General features: G+C 44.3%; 1 protein-coding gene across 1 annotated transcript in view; it reads left to right on the forward strand.

Annotated features, from left to right (window-relative positions):
• Window positions 1–22,715, forward strand: part of ADAMTSL3 (ADAMTS like 3) — a 368,709-nt gene that overhangs the window by 329,128 nt on the left and 16,866 nt on the right. Inside the window, 3 exon segments of the mRNA XM_065871391.1 lie at window positions 17,788–17,970; window positions 20,494–20,556; window positions 20,559–20,609. Of these exon segments, the coding sequence (XP_065727463.1) occupies window positions 17,788–17,970; window positions 20,494–20,556; window positions 20,559–20,609 (297 nt within the window).

Here is a 22,715-nt window from a genome sequence, read left to right on the forward strand (position 1 = left end):
GGCTCTGGGCTTGAGACAGCAGAATGGGCACCCAGGTGGTCTAATCAGAGAGGAGAGTGTCAAAGCAGAGGTCTGAGGCAGGACTTAGGAAGTGCTGCAGCTTAGGGACAAGGTGTCAGAGGCTCAGGTATGAGCAGCAGCCAGTGCCCTCTGGAGAACTGTCCCATGGTGGGAGGTCTAGGATCCAGGCAGAGTCCACGGAGAGGCTGGCCTCTCGCCAGCGTGTTAGGCCAGAGGTCTACCGGAGTGTCCCCCCTCTGTCCCCAGGAGGACCGAGGCCCCACCTTGATGCATGCCTCGCCCATCACTGCAGTAGCAGGAAAGGAACGTGGCGAGTCATGCACCATGCGGTAGTGACTCCCCACTGCCTCACCTAACCCTTGATATACTTGCCCCAGACCTCTTTGTACTCATACTTGGATTATGTAAAGCAATTGCCTGTTCTTTGAAGATCCACTGAAGATTCTGAATGCTCCTAGGAACATGATTTTCTTCTCCTTTGATCCATCTCAATTTCCTAGTTGGAGGAAACGTGAATCTCTACACAGTCAAGAAGTAGAAGGAAATGCTGGCATAAGGTAGCTAGATGTGCAGAATGAAAAACAGAAAGGGCTATTCAAGCACCTATCAAATTTCATACTTACTGCAAAAAAACCATGTGCTTGGGCTTCTGTTTCTGCAGAGACTGAGTCCCGCCTTCTCTTGAAGCTTTCAGACCACAGCTCTCGTGGGCCAGTCCTGTCATCAGCGACACTTCTTTCCTCCCCAAATATCTATTCCCCACTCGTGTCGTCAGTCCCACCAATATGTTTCTCTGCCCTGAAAACTTAACGGACACCCAGCCCTGTGTTAACCTTCACCCCTTCACATTGTAAAAACAGCTGACCCACAAGGCCTTTTATCATGTAATTTCACGTTGTGTCCATTTGTTCTCTGTCCTCCAAATAACCATGCACCTTTCTTCTATGCGCCATCAACAGACCAGTGGAGAAACCGAGTTTCAAACTGTAGGTTCCATGGAGCCTTGTCAGGGACCCCAAACTTACCTTTCAACCCTACCTATCCTCTCCCACAGCATAGAGTACAACTAAGAGACCTCCACGTTTCTGCAGTTTTGTGAATTGGACTTCCTTATATATACATAAAAAAAGAAGGTTAAGAATCGGCTCGCTACTGTTTGAAAGCCACTGGTTGGAACACTAGAATAGGGCTTATGACTCCCAAACTAATATATAAGCTCTCTGCCATGATAGCTTTTACCCCCATGGTTTTTTCATTACCACAGTTCTGATATGAAGACGCATTAAGCCCACCTAAACTGTAATGACTCGGTCCTGGGGGAGCCTGCTGGATGCTGACCCCGTAGGCAGGGTTCCTCCTGGGCTCCTCCTCTTTGCTTTCCAACTTCAGGTCTTCTCTTGGTGATCTTCTGAAGCGTAGGTTTCTAATGTGACAAGTTGCTTCACTCCCCCGGGTCTCCGAGTGGTGCCTGGGGTGGGCCCTGTGTCCTCTTGGCTCCTCAGATGCTGTCGGAGCGGAAGCCAGAGTGGTCGGTGCTGAGCTCCCCAGACCTGTCTGAGATCTGCTAGGGAGCAGTTGGGGAGCTTTCCTTTAAAGGCCGTAAGAGGCAATGCCTCAAACCAATCGTATCTGCTTATCTTGTTAGAAAGGCCCTACTTGCTCTCTGCCCCCCAGGGGTCTCAACTTTAGGTCTTTTATGCTCTGAGATCCCCTGGACATGGATGGAGAGCTCAGGATAGCTGTGGACTCTGGAGGAATCCTTCTCGTGTTAAACACACAGAACCATCAGAAGCCCTCGGATGACTTGTTTAGCCACGTTCACTCCTCTGCCCTAATTGTGCCTTCCTAGAGAGAGAGCAGGGTGCACAGGACCCACAGAAGGTAGGGACTTGAGGAGAGGAAATTTAGTTGGAATTCAACCTCCAGAAATTTTAAAAAGCTTCTCGGTACAGCCTGAAAAAGGCATTCAGGAACTATTGATGTTAGAAAAAGAGTCACTGTCAGGAGAACACCCCACATTAGGGTGCGATAACAGAGGACTGGAATAGAATTTCAGCATCTTTAGTAACATCCCAATTTAGGAGCCCCTCTGTTTCTTCTTATTTTTCATTTATTCCCGCCAGTTATGTATTTGATAATTGAATACCCATGTGTTCATTTTCATGACTGACAGACAATCTGCTCAAGCCATTTTATTACCATGGGTAGTGTCAGTTCAGGCCTGGACATCACCTCCGACCCCACCCCACCCTGCCCTGAGAGAGTCTGATTTAATTTGTCCGCGGTATGGACTGAGAATCAAGGTTTTTTAAAGCTCCCAAGAAGATTCTAATGTGTAGCCAAGGTTAAGGTTAAGAGCCAGTGCTTTAGCCAGTAACTGGGGCCAAAGTGTCTCCTGGAACTTATCTCAAATGTTATCTCAAAATGAGAGACTCTTCCTCAGGAAACAGTGGGTAACAAGGAGTGAACCAGAAACTGGGGTTAAATGGCAGAGCCGGGGCCATGCTCTGGGCTCATTCTGAAGGTGGAATAGGCATGTCAGCATGTTCAAAGGTCCACAAAGGAGCAATCAGCTTCAGTGTCAGAGGGGGTCATGGAAGAGTGGCCTTAAGGTGGCTCTTTAAGAATTAGTAGAAACTTTCCAAGTGATAAAAGAGAATAGCAACTAAGTCCCTAGTGGAGAGAAGGCACGTAGAAAATCTTAGCGATTACCCACAGTGAGGTGAGAACGGTGAGGTTCCCGGGGCCGGAGGATGAGCTGTTGTGAGCAGTGGTACCCGTACATTGAAGGGCTTTTGTGCTTTTCTTCTCCAAGAAGTGTCAAAGCTATGGAGCTAGGAAAACCGAATCTTACTCCCCATCACTCCTAAGGAGAGAGGAACTGCTCAACAGGGTAAGTGGGGCAGCTCAGAGACACAAGAGAAGCGTCAGTGCCTTGAGGGAGGAGGAAAGGGAGCCTTGGGGAGTCAACCAAACCTTGAGAGATCACCCCGGGAGCTCCACTGACAGCAGCCCACACGTAGTTCCCAGGGTTTGCTGGTGGCCGCAGCAAGATCAACTTGTAGGTCATGGTGTATGACTTCCAAACAAGCCATACATTGAATGTAGCTTTTAAGGAACGTATCAAAGCTCTTTGTCGATCCACGTCCCAACGTTACACTGATAGATTACCAAAATTGATGTTGATCAGGAAGGGCCTCCGAATGTCCCAAGATTATCCCCATTTGAGCTGCTGTTGAGGAATTCCCTGTGCTGGGGTCAGTGGTTGTCACCACTTGTAAACTCCGGCATGCATCCCTGCGCTTGATTTGCACCAGCTTTGGCTTTGAGTCTTGTTCTTCAGGGAACCACTGGAGGTTTTCGGTTTTCAGGTAATATATAGAATAACTCTCAGGGGTCCTTTCTAGCCTGTAAACGAGACCCCAGAGGACACTATCCAGCAGTGAACTGTGTAGTGCTTGTGAGATACGACTGTTGGAGTTAAAGAGAACTGCTCAGTCCCAAGCCAAGCAGGAGTCCAGGGTTGCTGAGAGGTCAGGGCTGACCACACCAGGAAGAGGACTTGCTGGCACCCTTCCTCTATGGCAAAATAAACACGTTTTAAAGACCTTTGAGGAAAGACTCTGGATTATGGAATTGGGGCTCGATGCTATGACCCAGATTGTTTCTAAGGTCCTCAGATCAAATTACTTGGGGACCTGATTATGCCCATCTGTTAACATAATTCTACTAAAGAGGAAGTACTCCCGTAGCTATTCAAGAGAATTCTGTGAATGGTAAAAGCCAGAGCCTTATATCTGGAGGAAGTTCTGGATACAGCCTCATTGAAGGATAATCTTTTATATCCAAAAAACATAGTTACATATCTATTGCCAAAAGAACAAAAGGGTATGCAGTTAACTCAAAAGAGGGAAATGCCTTGCAAAATGTACTGCATTGTGAAGACTGACCCACCAGTCAAGAAGGGTATGTACCTTTTGTGCTAGTAGCTTTGAGATATTCTCTTCGACACTGAAACTGTGAACTCTTGTTCATTTGTTTCATCGATTAGTAACGATTCCCTTTGTGCTTTGCCTACACTGTGTTCAGTTTGCCTCTAATCTTATAAACTGGCAACATCATTTCTTCCCATGCCCTGGAGGTGACTAGTGGTAGCTTAAATGTTCAGTTTTCATCTGTGAAAAAAAGACAGTATGAGTGTTGAGTAGCTGGAGGAAACAAACCAATGAACAAAACATACAAGTGTAATATATGTGATACATTGATAGAAAAAGCTAGCATTTTAGAGCAGTCTGAAGAGGCCAAGGATTTTATAGTATAGAATATTTCATGAGCCCTTCAAGGGTGAAGGAAATTTGTCTTTAAACAGTGACGATTTTAAAGACACCCCAGAGGTGCAGACTTTTTGGAACACAGTTTTTCACAGCCCCTCCAGATCTGAACTTTTTTCCCATAACATTTGCCTTTCAAAAACGATTTCAGCATTGTGGAAACGGAACGTTGAATATTTCAGAGCTGTAAGTCTTGGGGGAAATAGCCTGTCTTTGAGGTTAGATAAATAAGTTTAAACTATTTCTGACATTTTATGGCTGTTTCAACATTTCTAGGTTTGAAAGACCATAAAGAATTCCATTTGAGTTTCCTCTGGCCTCTGCGGTTCTTTGAAAACATTCACAGGTGCAATGATGCTCTAGGTGTTGAGTTGCAGGGTCAGCTCCTTTCCTCAGCACTGGAGACCTTTGTCCCCCCCTTTACATCTAAAAAGTTGCCAAGTTTAGTTTTGTTTTCTGAAATTCCTTATCTGTGTAGAACATTACTATCTGTGTAAGCTCAGTATCATACCCTTGCCATGTGGAGGTTTAGGTTTAAATTGTCTCTGGCCCCTGTCAGTTCCAGAAGGGTTTGGAGATTCCAAAGCCTTCTGGAAGTGACTTCGGAGAGTTCTTGGGGGGCTTACACTGCCCTGGACCCTCTGCTTCTCACTCTCTCTTGCACCGACCTGGTATGGTCTCTCTTTTGCCCTCCATCAACCAAGGATGAAAAACTCACTTCCTTGACTGGTTTCTGCTCATAGGACATCCATTAATACCAAGCATTTGGCAAGGTTTTCAAGCAAGGCCGAAGATGCAGGGGTCATGGCAATGGCATGTCATGACTCAGCCCTTCTTCTCCCTGTTCTCCTTCACCCTCAGCCTTCTTGTCCTCACCCCTAACCTCCTGGGATCGCCATAGGAACTTTAGATTCTTCTCTCCCTCTTACGCAACCCCTGCCTACAAATGCATGCATCTAAACCTTGCAAGATATTCTGAAGGAGAAGCATCACCCTCTTTAGAAGACAACCAGAGGGACTTCCCTGGCGGTCCAGTGGTTAAGAATCCGCCTTCCAATGCAGGGGACATGGGTTCGATCCCTGGTCGGGGAACTAAGATCTCACGTGCCGCGGGGCAGCTAAGCCCGTGCGCCACAACTACTGAGCCCGTACGCCTAAGCTAGAGAGAAGCCTGTGTGCCGCCACGAAGAGCCTGCGCACTGCAGCTAAGACCCCGTGCGGCCAAAAAGTAAAAATAAATAAATTTTAAAAATAAATATTTTTTAAAAAATGAAATGAAAGAGCTCTAAAGCTTAAAAAAAAAGAAAGAAAAAAGAAAACCAGAGTTATATACTGTAGATCAGAACAATTTCTCCGACCTGTAGTTTGTTCCATTCAGTTTATTTCAACACTCCTGCTGTGTGTAATGCACTGCTCTGGGGTTCCTGAGGTCAATCTGCATGTCTCAGCCCTGAGGAAACTCACTGGCTGATGGTTGCCTGAGGCCTCATACGAAGTGAGAGGCCCATAGAGTGTGTCTCCTTAGATTGCTGAAAAAAGAGGCCGACTCCCGAGAGGAGTCTTACCCTCCTTGTACTCTGCTGAAAGCCTAGCGGTGGGAGAAGCTGATGTTCAGCATTCCAGCAAAGCTAGGACCCCAGCACCTAGAGGAGTGCGGGCACATAGTAGGCACTTCCAGAGCATTCAGTGGATGTGATGGATTCTTGTCTGCCTAAAGGTGTAGGCAATTGTTGGTGGGGGGACAGTCTGAGTGGCAGATGTGTCGTCTCCTACACCAAGTGATGTAAGCACAGGCACGGGAGACTGAAAGCAACTAGGAAGTCATAGAGAATCAGAATAACTAGTGACCAAAATGGACTCCAAAAAGATCATGCTGGGAGGTTTCACTTTTTTAAAACATTTCCGCTGAACGGTAAGTTCTGCTGAGATGAACCGCAGAATTCCTGAGCACAGCGTTCACACCACCATCCTCACCAGCCCCTGCCCTGCATTTCAGAACGACTGAGATGGGGTGCCTTCAGGGAGCACCCTGAAACGGGAGCTCATTCCCCTCGTGGAATCATCTGCAGCTCAGACTTCGGGTCGGCTGAACTGCAGAGGCTCTGGAGGTTGTCAGGAGCCCTGCGTAGCCGGAGGAGCCTGGTCACTCCGAGCTGGTGCGGCCAGAGCAGGATGGCACTGCAGGAATTGAGACTGCGCCCCCTAGATGCTCGAAGGTGACGTCCTTCCCTTAGGGTCTCAGCCAGCCAGGGGTGTGAATGCAGCAGAACCTGTTTCCTAAGGCCTTGAGGACGGGTGAGCCCTGTGACAGGCAACAACCCCAAAGTCAAGTCCTCCTCTACAGCTGCCTTAGCTTAGGCTGTTATACCAAAATACCATAGACTGGGTGGCTAAAACAACAGACATTTATTTCTCCCAGTGTTGGAGGCTGGGAAGTCCAAGGTCAAGGTGCCGGAAGGCTCGGTGTCTGGTGAGAACTCCTCCTGGCTACAGACAGCCATCTTCTCAGTGTTTCCTCACATGATGGAAAGAGAGAGAGATCTCCACTATCTTCCTTTTTTTTTTTTTTTATAAGGATACTCATCCCATCATGGGAGATGCACCCTCATGAACTCATCTAAAGCTCATTACCTTCCCAAAGCCCCGTTTCCAAATGCCACCCTATGGGCGGTTAGGGCTTCAACAGATGAATTTGGTGGTGGAGGTGGGAGGAATGAAGCATGAACATCCAGTCCATAACAAGAGCCTTGAGCGCTTTTTATTATTATTATTATTATTGGAATATAATTGCTTTACAATGTTGTGTTAGTTTCTGCTGTACGCCGAAGTGAATCAGCTATATGTATACATCTCTCCCCTCCCTCTTGGACCTCCCTCCCACAGCCGCCCCCATCCCACCCATGTAGGTCATCACAGAGCTCCGAGCTGAGCTCCCTGTGCTATATAGCAAGTTCCCACTAGCTATCTGTTTTACACATGGTAGTGTATATATGTCAGTCCTAATCTCCTAATTCATCTCCCCCTCCCCTTCCCCCCTCGTGTCCGCATGTCCGTTCTCTCTGTCTGCATCTCTATTCCTGCCCTACAAATAGGTTCATCGGTACCATTTTTCTAGATTCCACATATATGCGTTAATATACGATATTTGTTTTTCTCTTTCTGACTTACTTCACCCTGTACGACAGACTCTAGGTCCATCCACGTCTCTACAAATGACCCAGTTTTGCTCAACATCACTAATTATTACAGAAATGCAAATCAAAACTACAATGAGGTATCACCTCACGCCGGTCAGAATGGCCGTCGCCATAAAGAGCCTTGAATGCTTTCAATTCAACACACTCTTCTGAGCACCTCCTACACGCCCAGCTGACAGCAAGGAGCTCCCAGAAAGATGCGATACTGACCATGACATAACGTGGTCAATGCGATAGTGTGCGCACGAATACAACGCTGTAGGAACTGGGAGGAGACAGGCAGCTCAGTGTGGGAGGTCCCAGGAGGTGTGACCAGACCCATGAAGATGAAAAGGTAGGAACATTCCAGAGTGAAGAGCATGAGTAGGACAGCTGGCATGCAAGGGCAGGCTTGCTGCAGGACACGGAATTGGCTACCGTCTGAGGTCTGTGCAAGGAGAGACCTGACAGGAGGGTTGGAAAGTCAGGCTAGGAGTGTGGCTGGAGCTAAGTGATGTGGAACTGACAATGCCAGGGCCACGAGCTTCTGAAGGCAGTCAGGGCCCAGCACTTTGCTCCCTCTGACTTTGCATGAAGAATTGTTGGCCCAGGAGTGGGATTGCTGGATCATACAGTAGTTCTGTAATTAGTTTTTTTAAGGAACCTCCATACTGTTTTCCATAATGGTTGTCCCAACTTACATTCCCACCAATGGTGTAGGAGGTACTCAATACTCTATAATGACCTATTTGGGAAAAGAATCTAAAGAAGAGTGGATATACATATATGTATAACTGTTTCACGCTGCTGTACACCTGAAACTAACAGAACGTTGTAAATCAACTATCCTCCAGTAAAAAATTAAAAAAAAAACAAGAATTGTTGGGAAGTGGGGAATCCAGCTAAGAGGTTGCTTCAGTAACTAAGGCAGGAACTCTGGCCCTGAGCCACAGCACTGACCGTGAGAATGGAGAAGAAGAGATGATCCAGGAACATCCTAAGTTAGAAGTGATTTTTTTTTTCTAACTTGGTGGCAAATGAAACATGGAGGATGCAGAGGCGAGATACGGGCGTGGCTCTGAGGCTTCGAGGTGGGGAGGTTGGATAGATGCGGTGCTGAAATGATGATGCGGAACAAGCCTACAGGGAGCTAAGAGGAGAGGGAGAACGAGTTTGCTGTGGGACTTACTGCGTTTGAGGCACCTTTGGGACTCGCAGATGGGAGACGTCCAGGAACTGTTGGTGTTGAACTCGACGGATGGGTTCAGATTGGACAGGCAGACGTGGGCATTGTCAGCATAGGAATGATCACTGTGTTCTTCAAAGCTGATGCGCTCGGCCAGGTCGGCTGTGTAGAGTGAGGAGGAGGAGGTCGGGCCACATTCTGCTGTGGTCTCGTCCTCCTCACCGCAGACTTCTTATCTCCGGCATTTTCTTTTGGAATACGATGATGCCAGTTTGTTCCCAGAAGTGCGTGCTGCTGTGGCCATTTGGCCATCTGGGTTGTTTTCATACCTACGTTTTTAGTCCAGACGCCCATGGTTACAAGTGTCAGAGACCCACCTCGAACTGGCTCAAGAAAAATAGAGAAGTTACTGGCTCTGGAAACTGAAAAGTCCTAGGGTGCAGCTAACTTTGGACACATCTAGATTCAGGAACATAAATGATTTCATCAAGAATCTGCCTCTCTCTGGCTCTCAGCATTTTTTTTTTCTGTTTTTTTTTTTTTTTTTGAGATGATAGAGGCAGATCACGTAGCGCCATATAAGCCATCATAAGCACTCTGTTTTTTATTCTGAATGAGATGGAAGCCATTGGAGGAATGACATGATCTGACTTATGTTTTAGGAGAAACACTCTGGCTACCATGTTGAAAATAGACTAGGGAATCAAAGAGTGAAAGGAAGGCCAGTGTGGGAGCAGTGAGAACGGTTAGGAAGATTTTGCAAATTCCAGGTGAGTGAAGCCACCTTTAGACAGCCTGACCTTGACTCCACTCCCCGCTCCAGCTACTGCCTCATTCCTCAATTTCCATCATAGCAAAACGCCTCGAGTAGTTTGTACAGTCTCCAATTTCATCTCCCCTCATCCTCTCGTGAGCTCACTCCAGCCAAGTTTATCCACACCACTCAACCTTCAGAGCTGTCGTCAAGGTTACCAACAGGCCCACCATGTAAGTCTGTGCATTGCCAATTCAGTGGTCAATCCTCAGACCTTTTACTTGGCCCTTTGACAGTGACTGCATTTGACAGTAGCTATTCCCTCCCTCCTTCGTGAAATACTTTCTCATCAGCTTCTGGGAAACCACGCTCCCAGTTCTACACCCACCGTATCGCCTGTTCCTTTTCAGCCTCTTCCACTGGCTTTGCCTCACATCTCTGATCTCTAAGTTAAGGTACCTCAGGACTAGTCCTCAGACGTTTTCTGCTCTCTAGCTGTATTCACTCCCTCATCGATCTCATTCATGCTCAAGGATTCAGATGTCATCTGTATGCTGACAACTCCTAGATTTGTATTTCCAGCCCAGACCTTTCCTCTAAGCCTAGGTGAATAGATCCAAGTGCCTGTTCAGCATCCCCCAGTGAATATCAGATGTTTCAAACCTAACTTATCCAAAACTGAATGCCTGAGTTTTGCTCCCAAAATTGCTTCTTCATGGAGTTTTTCTCTGAGTCTCAGAGAATGGCAGTGCCTTTATTTCAGTTGCGTGAGCCTAAAATCTTGACATCATTTTTGACCTGCATTTCTCTCTGACATAACCCTCTATCCATCAATCCCCCATTCCCCAGAGAAATCCTTCAAAATATATCCACCTTCAAAATATATCCAGAATCTGAACATTTCTCACCACTTCAGTTGCTACCAAGCTGCTCCAACCCACCATCATCTCTAGGCTGGATTGTAATCACAGCCTCCTCACTGGTCTCCCTCTCTGCCCTTGCCCCCTACAATCTACTCTCAACGTAGCAGTCAAAGTAATCCTTTAAAATCAAAATCACACAACTCTTCAAAGCCTTTAGAGTAAAAACCAGAGCCTTACAATGACCTGTAAGGCTCTCTATGATCTGAGCCCCCACCCATTTCTCTGACCTTGCTCACATCCCTGTAGCCACAGTGTTCTTTTATCTTTTTCCAAAATAAGAGAAGCATGCCCTGGAGTCTAGTCTGATGAAGCCTAGGGGACTGCTTCTCAGAACAGTGCTTTCAGATGCAGACTATATATTATAAAGAAAACCAATTATAATCAAAATACAGATATCACAATATTAATAAAGCAAGTATGCGATCTAATAATATGTTTCTTTACTAATGCATTCAATTGAAAAGCTAACATTCATCCAATAAATACCATAGTTTTGAAGTAGTGATGGTATAAAAGATATTGTGAGATATCTGTAAGAATTATAATGTGATATGAAAATATCTGTGATTTCCGTTGGCTTCAGCATCCAAGGTACTGCTACCTTGGTTTGTTGCTTATGTTCACAGTTGATGGAAATGCTAAATCTCAGCTGGAGTAAGTGGAAAGGTCACAAACCCCTGAATTCCGTCTATGGACCTACATGAGGTTCAGGGACCCCATGGTAAGAACCCTGCTTCAGGGCTGAAGCGTGAGCTGTTCTCTCTGCCTGGAGTGCTCTTCCCCGAGAACCCCGTGTGGCTTGTTTTACCTTGCTGAAGGGCTTTAGAACACCTCTTTTCAATTTAGAATTGACAGCACTGTTGCTTGCATGCTTCTTATGATAGAGGCATAATGAATAAGCCCATACATGTGAAGTGCTTCAGGGTCTCTCACTGCAAGAGGTTTTATAATTTTAGAAAACGCCCCTTAATTGGGACTAGTTGCAGGAGATAAATCTGAATATCCTTAAATTGTAAAATATTTTCAAACTTAGTGTTGCTTTAAAAAATGTTCAGTTACTCAAGAGAGAATGACTTAGCAGAGGCCTTAAAGGAATTCCTTTAATTAATAACAATTTAAATTCACATATATGGAGGCTAGTTAAGTGTTTAAAGGGATTTCTGAAATGTTTTACATTTTTCGCCTCAAAATATTTACGGAGGTTATTTTCCTCCCAGCTAATACCACCCTTTTCTAAATTACCACAGATTCCAAAATAATAGTGTCTGAATTTATGAAGATTTTTAATAATAGAGTCAGCATTTTATCTTTGCCATTTGGAAGAGAACGCTGGCGTGAATAACCAGGAAGTCATGCTGACGTATATTAGGGATATAATTTTCTTCTAATAGGTCCATTCCCTAGTTCACTCATTCATGCATTCAGCAAATATTCATTTGTCTACCCTTTGCCAGGCGCTATCCTCACGATCTACTGGAGAGGTGAGAGATTAATGCAGTCATAATGCTCAAGAAGAGTGCTGGTCATAGGAGGTACATAATAAAAGTGAGTTGAATAAATATATAAAGTGACAGGTGGGTGGATGGATGAACGGATGAATTTATCTCTCACATATCCTTCAGCTGAAAGGAATCCCAAGAGAAATTTAACCTAGTCTCTCATCTTTACCCTTGACATTTTTGAGCAGTATGGTCTGAGGCTTTCAGGAAACCGCAGATTTACTTCTGTGGTCTTCAGGCAAAAAAGAGGGAGACCTGATTTGCTCTTCCTAATGTTACCCTTTGAAATAAAAATAAAGTGTGTAAAAGAGATACCAAGTATAGTCAGCACTGGGAGCAGAGATGCTGGTTGGGATCTACCTAGATGGGCCAGGAGGAATTTCTGCTCATTAGAGCTCTGAGTCAGAATGCTGAGGTTAGGCGGTAAAAATGGCATTGAACTAGCACTCAAGAAGCACAAGAGAGCATCCACTGCATCACCAAGGTCAGTCTTAGGTAGTGTATGTGCTGTGTCCCCAAGAAAATCTAGAAAAGCAAGATGATCCATTGGTTGTTCAGTGGCATGTTTTTCAATCTCCACATCTGTGTGATTTTCCAGGTTTCCTCATGAAATTAACTTCTAGTTGCATGGGATATCTTTTTGCATCCCTTCACTTTCAGTCTGTGTGTATCCTTACATCTAAAGGGAGTCTCTTGTAGGCAGCATGTGGATGGGTCTTGGTTTTTCATCCATTCAACCCCTCTGTGTCTGTGTTGGCTTCTATAGAGATGAAGCAACAACCTTTTCCAGTTTTGAAGGAGTAGCCTCATGCAGAAGATGAACCTTGTCATTCAGCTCTGCCTCAGCTCCTGTTTGTCTCTCTAACCTTTGTGCTTGTCCAAGCAGCCTACTGTAGTAAGTCCCCTGCATATGAACGAGTTCTGTTCCAAGAGCGCGTTCGTAAGTTTAATTCGTTGGCCAGTCCAACAGTTAGCCTGGGTACCCAACTAAGACAGTCGGCTATATAGTACTGTACTGTAATAGGTTTATCATACTCTTCACACAAATAATACCTAAAAGACAAACGCAAAAAATAAAGAAAACATTTTTAATCTTACAGTACATTACCTTGAAAAGTACCAGGTATATCACTGCTGCTTTTACACTTGCTTCCAGACATCCTGGGCCTGAAATAAAGATGCTGTACTACTGTCCTCTATACAGTACTGTACAGTAAAGTACACAAAGGCACGACCACTTGTAGAAGATGCATGCGATGTGACAATGTACTCTAGACACGTGAACTAACTTACATGATTGGACACGCGAACGCACGTTTGCATCTTGGAAAGTTTGCAACTTGAAGGTTTGTATGTAGGGGACTTACTGTATGTACTTAATAACTCCTCATAGTTGAGGATGTGCTAAGACCTGTCAGTGTCTCAAACGGGAGGCTCTCAGAACCTAGATTCAGGCTGACTGTAAGCTAGACCCTCAGGATCAGTTTTTCCTTTAAGTATGTAGATATATACAGTCCTGTGGGACTGTTAAGTGTAACCCCTGATGCCCACCAGCATCGGAAGATTTGGAGGGGTCCCCTGGGTGGCAGCTGCTGAAACCAGGGCTCCAAATGAGTGTGTAAGTTCCTTTTCTGGGTGATAGTGGTGAGCTGGCACGAGGCGGAGGGAGAGTGCCAAGGGGTGCTACGTTCTACAGCCTACATTCCTTGAAAGCAGCTCTATAGGCCACTAAATGTGAGCCAGACCTGAAGCCAGCCCCTCAGGCCAAAGCTCCAGGACAAGCAAAGAGACCTCCTTCGTAGAAAGACTGGGGGTGTGTTTCAGTCCGTTGTCTGTGCAGTGCCCTGGCGGTGATAGCCTGCTAAGAACTACCTCTCTGATTGCCACAGTCCTATGGGACCCAGGAATGCAAGCCGCCACCCCCCGCCTCCTCCCTACCCTCCCACCCCTCCATCCCACCGCTAACCCTACACCCGCCCCTTCCAACCCTGGCCAACAGAGCCACCAGATCAAGGAGCATCCCTTGGGTGGCAGCCACAAAAACCAGGGTACCAGATACAAATGAACTTACTTACAAAACAGAAACAGAGTCACAGACTTAGAGAATGAACTTATGGTTAGCCTGGGGAAAGCGTGGTTGGGGGGGAGGGATAGATGGGGAGTTTGGGATTGACATGTGCACACTTCTATATTTAAAATGGACAACACACAAGGACCTACTGTATAGCACAGGGAACTCTGCTCAGTATTCTTTAATAACCTAAATGGGAGAAGAATTTGAAAAACAATAGATGCACGTGTATGTATAACTGAATCACTCTGCTGTACACCCAAAACTATCACAACATCGTGAATCAGCAATACTCCAATATAAAATAAAAATAGAAACAGGACACCAGAGGTAAAAAGCAGGGCACTGGATGCACGTACAGCTTGCCTGCAGGAAACACTGGCACCCCGGAGCATGGCAGAGGGTGAGCATGAAGACAGCTCCCACCCTCAGAGGTCTCTGCGAGGGATCACAGTCAGCCCCAAGATGCATGTTTAATCAGAATCCTGCCCCTCGGGCGCAGTCATGATGCTTAGCTAATAGGCCTCCTTCACAGAAAGAAGGAGGACCTGGGTCTGTGGCCTCGTGCTGTGCCCTGGGGGGTGGTACCTATTTAAGTACTCTTTCTCCATTGGCCACAATCCTGTGGGACCCGCAAGTATAAGCCCCATTGGCCACCAGAGCCATGTGATACAGAAGTGTCCCCTGACAGCAATCACAAAAATCAAGGTGCCAAATAGGAGTGTGAGCTCTTTTCTGGGTGACACCAATTATTTAAGGTCTCAAGGGACCAGGAACACAAGCTCCCCTGTCCTCCAGAGGCATCCGCAGGTGGCAGCCACAAAAATCAGGGCAGACTTGTGTAAAAGCTCTCTTCTGGGAGATTCTGAAGCTCTGGAGCACAGCAGAGGGAGAGCATGACAATGGCGCCCACCGGTCCTCGTCCCCGCAGGCTCCTAGGAGTATGTGTAAAATTCGACACCTGCCTCTCAGGCTGCAACATGCTTATAAGAATTTATCACGCAGGTCTGCTCCTCCTCTTATTTTCCCTGTTTCAATGAATGGCACCACCCTCTATCTGCATGTCATCCTTAAATCCTTTTTCTCCTTCACTCCCGCATAGAACATCAGTCACCAAATCCTACTGATTTTTCTTCTTTAATATTTACTAAGTGAATCTATTCTCTCCAGATCCCTCACTCCCACCATTGTTTCAGCACTCTTTGCGTCTCACCTCAATTGCTTCCGTAACCACCTAAGTGGTCCTACTGACCCTTGCCTCCCTCGTCCCTGTTTTACATCACATCCAGAACGATATTTCTGAAGCAGCAATCTGATAGTTTTAACCACTGCTTAAAAGAATGAAACTATTTCCTATTTCCTTTAGGATAAATGCCACCAAACTCCTTACTGTGGATAATAAATTTTCATTTTATGGGTACTTGCTGACCTACTGTAGTCATCTCTCCTCACTCCTACTCCATGTACTTTAAGCTCCAGTCATAAAAAAGCAATTTATGATTCCCCAAATGCACTATATTTTCTTTTGTGTCTGTGCCTTTTTGCACGCTGTTCCCTCTAGCTAAAACAGTCTTACCACCACATCCACCCCCTTCACCTGACGTGTTTCTACTTGTCCTAAAGTATTAGCTTAGATGTTCCTTCATGGGAGAATCTTTCCCCTCACTCCAGTCTGCATTAAATACAGCTATTACGTGCCAGTGGCATCCAGTGTTTACGTTTATCATAAGCCCTCATGTCCTTTTATTGCAATCATCTGTTTCCCTCCAAAGGAGGGAATTAAAATTTAAAAATTAAGGCTGGGACTTCTCAGGGAGCTTGGAGAAGGCACTCAAGAATCAGACAGGTTAAGCCTACCCCATTTGTTGACAATCTTCCATCTTAAGATCCTAGAAGACCATAAAATTAAGGCCTCTAAAATCAAGTTTCTTAAGGAAACTTAGTTCACATATCCTTAGCGCCAGCATAAAGTCTCACATATAATAAGCACTTTGTAAACATTTTTGAATGAGTGAAATAATGGTAATGGTTTATTTCATCTCAAAATATATATAGTCAAAGCTGTACTCAAAGGAAAATTAATAACTTTAAATACTTTAATTTTTAAAAAATCCAATTAAAATAAACTAAATATTAGCTCAAAGGTTTAGAAATTTCCATGTGAGTTAGAAACAGAAGGAAATTTCTTTGATTTGACAACAGCTAACAGAAAGCAAACGACGTGCTTGAGGATGAAACATTAGTAATGTTCCCTTTAAAGCTGGAAACAAGGCAAATTTGCCTGCTGTAACATGATTCAGCATTGTTCTAGAGACATTAGCTAATACAATGCAATAGTTAATAGAAATTATAGGTATAAATATAGCGGAAAAAAGATAAAATTATCATTACATATAAGTGATGTGATTGTTTACATTTGAAAAACAAAATCATTTGAAAACTATTCAAAATAATAAACTTTAGTAAGATGATTAGATACAAGATAAAGACGCGAGTGTTCATTGCTTTCCTAATTGTCAGGAATAAACAACTATAAAATATATTTTAAAAGAGCCTGCTTACTATGGCCATAAAAAGTATAAGATGCCTAGGAATAAATCTATCAAGAAATATATAAGACCTACCTACATTGTGGTTAAAAGGTAAGTTCTGGAGTAAACTGCGTGGGTGTGAATCTCAGATCCAGTGTTTACTAGCTGTTGACCTTAGAAAAGTTTAACCTCTCCATGTGTTTATATTTGTAGAAGAAACTACAAAACTGTATATATGCACTTGTGATTAGCACTTCTCTGTGTATTTAGGTTCTGAGCTAGTTTTGACTTGACCAGCTTCCTCAGCTGTAAGACAGAGCTAACAATGACTGCTTCCCAGGAATTGGGAATAACCGTGAGAAAGTGTCTCAGTGTTCATGGAGCATGTGTTTTGCCTCTTGTAAGGTGCATTGCAGATGTCATGATTAGAGCGATGCCATCTCTTTCTTGTCAGAAAGCCTTGCCATGTCTGCCATAGCCTCTCTAGCGAGAGCATTGCAGGAAGAAAGGACATCCTCAAAACCAGTAACCCTGCTGGATCACTGGAGGCTGCCCCAGCTCTTAAGAACAAAATGAGATTCCTCTTAGTTTCACATCCCACAGCCCAGAAAACGGCTAAGATTTCTCAAGATGTGGGGGAAGAAATTCTTTCAATTCCTCACGTTCCTCTGTGTCCAGAGATGTTGCTTGCAGTCTGCTCACCTCTACGTTGACCCAAACTTAAAATGCAACACTTCTTTTTGTTCCCTGAAATTATCCTTTCACAAAAGCATGGATGAACAAAATCTGCTTCCCTAAAGATTTTGTATTCCACCTGAAGGGAGGAACGTTGCATTGCCTTTTGCACAGCGAACCACTTAAACATCCATATTCGATATTTTTGTTTCCAAAAGTCTTTTTTGTGACAACCCACTGCTAGGAATTTCTGTGTCTCTGCCTCCACATGCATCCGGCTTGATCAGCTCCTCTTTTCCAACCACTCTCTCGTTACCCCCATTCAACTTCAAATTTCTCTCCCTTCCCAATACAGAGCAAGCCCACCCTCTTTGGCTCCTATTCCTTGACTTATACACATAAACCAACCTGGTGCTCAGCAGACCAAAGCCCTTTGCTTCAGCAGCATCCCCCATCTGCCATAGAGGAGCTATAGAAATAGAAAGAGCCGTTTTTCCTATTATATGTGATTAAACCCATTTCCTGACTTGTGGTCAAAATGCTAAATGGTATTTGCATATGGTCCTGTGGCCCTATTCTTAAAGGAGTTTGCCTTTGTCATATTTGTTTTTCTTCCAAAGGTGTCCCTCAACCTAATGTAACTTGGTTGAAGAAAGGAGGATCTCTGAGTGACAATATTTCCTTGCTTTTCAATGGATCCCTGTTGTTGCAGAATGTTTCCCTTGAAAGTGAAGGAACCTATGTCTGTACAGCCACCAATGCTCTTGGAAAGGCGATGGCAACATCCATCCTCCACTTGCTGGGTAAGCATCAAATTCTTGTTGTCCTTCAAGTGCTTCTATAATATGTACAAAGTAGGACCTGGTTTTGTTGATTCTGGGGTCAAGGAGTAAACAAGTGGACATTAAATGGTTTTAACTATTGCTGCCACTGCCCACTTACAAACGAGCACTAAATCTAATACTCTGTCTTACCAGTTCTTCTCTTAGAAGGTTGTGACTTTCTTGCTGTTCCTTCTCTGCCTAAGAACCTACATTGGGATATAAACTTTCTGCCCAGAATCAAGATCCTTCATATTCTGCCTTTACACCTGCTTAATTCTTTTCCCTGACCTCCATTGTAAGCTAGCACTAAACTCTGTTCTAGGCAACGTGGTTTCCTGCCCTGTGTTCCAAACCCCCCTCCACACACACTCCCCATGTTGCTTCCCTGGAAGTGTGGCTTCCATTCATATTGCTTACCCAGGAAAAGTGCTCATTGCACTCATACTGCTCACTGCCTTTATCATGTTGCCCCAATACCTCCCATCCTGTAGGGCCAACTGAATTCCTATTTCCTGTGTGAATCCTTCTCTGATTTTTTTGGCCCTCTCCTTTCTGTGGTCTCACCCCTTGGTCCCTAAGTCCTAACACACATTGGTCTCCAGTTGTTTCCTCTTTCATGTATGTCTCCTCAGCTAAATTGTGGGTCCCTCAATGGTACAGACCATGTCTAGTATTTCTTTTGCAGTCCTAACAGTATAATAGAGTATGAGGCACACAGTAGGTGCTCAACAAATACTAATCAACTGAGTCTTAAGACATCTTGTAGTGGGGTCAGTATTGTAATTTGGGGAAGGTCATTGCAGTGAGCCCCCCGCACAGGGTGATAAGCTGGCTTCTTCTGCTGCTGTCTGTCAGGGATAAGATCTGGAGCTCACGAAGTCTTGTCACCAGAATGAGCTTTAACTTGCAGGGGTTTGAGGACTCAATAAATAATACTTCTCTTTCCCCCCCAGAGTTTGGAAGTGATTGAGAGTTAATCACAGAAGTCAGTTAGACTGACGTTAGGGATCATTTATTATTGTCCTTTGTCTCTCCAGCACCTAACACAGGTGTAAGTATTAAATAAGTGTTTCATAAATGAATAACACTGAGTCACTGGCAGAACTGGTATGAGATTATAAAATCCACAGCCAAACTAAGAGGATGATGGAAAGAGCTTTCTCCGTGGCTTTTCTTGTTGGCAGTTAGAGGAGCCCAGAGACATAAATAGATGGGGAGTTGGAATAGGTGTCATGCACAAAGTACTTTGATGTTCCTGAACTCTTTAGATATTTACAATAGCACAGTGTAGGGGGCAGTGATCTTTTATCCCATTGTATAAATTGAGGAAACCTGCTACTCATTGAAAGTTTGTACTAGAGGACTTCCCTGGTGGCGCAGAGGTTAAGAATCCGCCTGCCAATGCAGGGGACATGGGTTCGATCTCTGGTCCGGTAAGATCCTGCATGCCGCAGAGCAACTAAGCCCGTGAGCCACAACTACTAAGCCCACATGCCACAACTACTGAAGCCCGCGTGCCTAGAGCCTGCGCTCTGCAAAAAGAGAGGCCATCGCCATGAGAAGCCCACACACCACAACGAAGAGTAGCCCCCACTCGCCACAACTAGAGAAAACCTGTGCACGAAGACCCAACACAGCCAAAAATAAATGAATAAAGAAATGAATAAATAAATAAACTTATTTAAAAAAAAGAAAGTTTTTACTAGAGCCCAAATATAAAGTCATCTCTTTCAGTGTTCTCCATACTGCCCTCCTTGACTCTCAGTGCTGATCAGAAAGGCACTGGTGTACCTCCATGTGGTCCTTCCCAAAGAGCCTCTGTGGTCCTCTAGGATCTTAATATGGAAGATTGTCAACAAATGGGGTAACTTAACCTGATTCTCGAGTGCCTTCCCCAAGCTCCCTGTGAAGTCCCAGCCTTATTCCTTGCCTCTCCCCCTTCTCCACTCATGAGTCTGTGTGGGTGTCTCAGTTCTGCCCTGCACGCCTCTTCTCTCAGAAGTCTCTCTAGTCAAGCAGCTTGTGACTTTGATCACATGACTGAGGGATCAAGAATGTCTTACATCACACAATACACAGCATTCCTACACCATCCTTCTGCTCTTACACTCATACACTCCTGTAAAACATTACCCCTTCTTCTGTTCCCAAAGCTGTCTGGAAGGGAAGAGCCCTATCAGCCCCAGCTGCTTCCTCCAGTCCCTTTTGGAATTCTGGTGAATGTATTTTTTCCTAGCTTGTTAGTTAGGCTGTAAACCCTGAAAACATGCAGAGATGCTACATGTTAGCGTAGTTAATAACTCTAACTAAGCCCCTGTGGCTCTCCGCACACCCAGCCCCACACATAGCTCCCAGATCTGTGTGAGCCTGAGTGTCCTGGGACAGAGTATTCTATTGGAAAGGAATTATTTCCCAGGAGTTGTCGTCTTTCAGAACACGCAAGATGGAACAAGAATTAGATAACTTCTAATTGGTAAACAAGTGTTCCTTTTTTTTTCTCAGAACAAAGACAGTCAGGCAGTAAACTTCTGTTTCCCAAGGACCATAAACAGCATATGCTCCAGACATCCACACTGAAACCAACAGTAATGGGCCAACAAGAGAACCCCTACCTTCAGGTCTGGGATTTGGGCTTTTTTTGGGGGATTTGCTGGTGGTAAGGCATGTGCTAAGAAAAGGAATTAAAAGACCCTCCATGTTTTGCACTTTGCAATAAGTAAAATTATTCCTAGGCGTCCAGCCAGCTTTTCCCTTCCCCCTCAACCTTCTGGGGTTCAACTTTTTCCTTCCATATTGAACGTTTTTTTTAAAAAATTCACTCCTGAGGAAGCCCACAGAGGTCATATCCCAAATCTGCACCATTATTTGTGGTAATGCAGACATTGGTTTTCCAGTTGCAAAACAATTGCTAACTTGGTAAATATTAACAGAGGGAAGATTTGCTAAGAACTGTGCAATCAATTCTTTCATTTGTCTTCTTTCACGAATATTTTTTTCTACACATATCAGTACTTGGTCACAAGAACCTAATCTAGGTATTTCCAGCTTGCAAAACTCTTTAGGAGGCCAAGGGAGAGAGGTAGAGTTAAGAAAATCAAAAATACTTATGAGAATAAGGTGTAACTTTGTGGGTGTATTCATACAATGAAATATTATTCAGCAATAAAAATAAAAGAATGAATGACTGATACACAGGACAATATGGGTATATCTCAAAAACATTATGTTAAGCAAAAAAAGCCAAACATACAAGAGTACGTATCATATTGAAGTCCAAGAACAGATAGTACTGATGTATATTAACAGAAATGAAGAAGTAGTTGCCTGGAGGAGAGGGAAATTGATTAAAAAAGAGGCAGGAGGAGATTTTAGGGGTGATGAAATGTTATATACCTTGCTTTGGATCACGGTTACATAAGTGCATACAATTGTGAAAACTCATAAAACCACATGCCTGATATCTGAGCATTTTATTGTAAATGAATTATACCTCAGTAAAAAAATGCATATATTTTTTTAAAGAAATGCATGTGTGTCCTGCCTTGAATCATCAAGGTGTCTTTGTGAAATGTGACAGAGTAGAAAAAGTTAGATTTGGAGACAAGACACACTGGGCCCCAATCCAGCTGAAGGATCTTGGGAAAGTCACTTAGCTTTTTGAAGTGTCCACCTCTGCAAGTAAAACTAATCTAATTCACAAGATGGCCATAAGGATTAAATGAAAATTGATGTTAAAGTGTTTAACTCAGTACCTATCACCTGGAAAATTCTCAATAAACTTAGCTGTTTTTTAAATTTGTTTTAAATAAACTGTAATCCTGGTGGGGGGCAACTAAAAATATATTCTCTTCTCCTTTGCAAATGATACCATATGCAACTTAGGACAAATATTCCAAAATCAAAAGGAAAACCGGGAAAACAATTAAGTTAGAGAAATCAGTCCCTCTGTGAGGGAGCCTGTGGACACAACTGGTAGCTATCAATTACTTGTGATTATTACAAAAAATCTGGCACTTTCTGTGATCATACACAAATGTGTCATCATCGTGTCCTACCTCATCTTTTTACCAAGTGTCAAAAGTGAAGGAAAAGGCTGCTGGGAAGGGGGATTAAAGTAAAAACCGTTATAATTATTGGAGGGGGTCAGCTTCAAGGTTTCTAAAGGAAACTCCCATTTTCACCTTTCCAGATGTCTCCAGGACAAATTATGTATGCAGTTTCAGGAATAATCTGAAATTTAGATTCAGAATTAATGGAAAAATAAGAATGGAATTGAAATGCAACATTAACATTTCTGCTTAATCCCTGCTCCCTGCTAAACATCTTTCATTTCTCGGCCTGATCCACTTGGGAGAAATAGAACCCACTGGGCATCCTTAGGGCATCCCCTGAGAGACCCTCCACTCTTGTCCTGTTGGCTCTGCTTGGAGAGTCCTGAGGAGCCAGCGCACTGCACAGGATACGTCCGCCTTCTCTCTGGGCTTTTTCTGGCAGATCCAGCTGGTCTGCAGTAGCCCCTCACCCAGGCTGTGGTCCAAGGGCCCCGTTCTGGCTGCCATTCCCACCAGTTATTACAATAAGCTATCTGAGGGAAAAGGAGATTTAAAGGACTCCCTTGCACTGTATGATGGCTTATTCTCTGTGTGCTACTCAGAGCACCAGACAGGCAGGTAACCAGAAAACAGCTGGCTTTTGGCCGGGGTGTCTCCAGCCCATCATCATTT

The sequence above is a fragment of the Phocoena phocoena genome, chromosome 2, assembly GCF_963924675.1.
Source record: "Phocoena phocoena chromosome 2, mPhoPho1.1, whole genome shotgun sequence".
Lineage (NCBI taxonomy): Eukaryota > Metazoa > Chordata > Mammalia > Artiodactyla > Phocoenidae > Phocoena > Phocoena phocoena.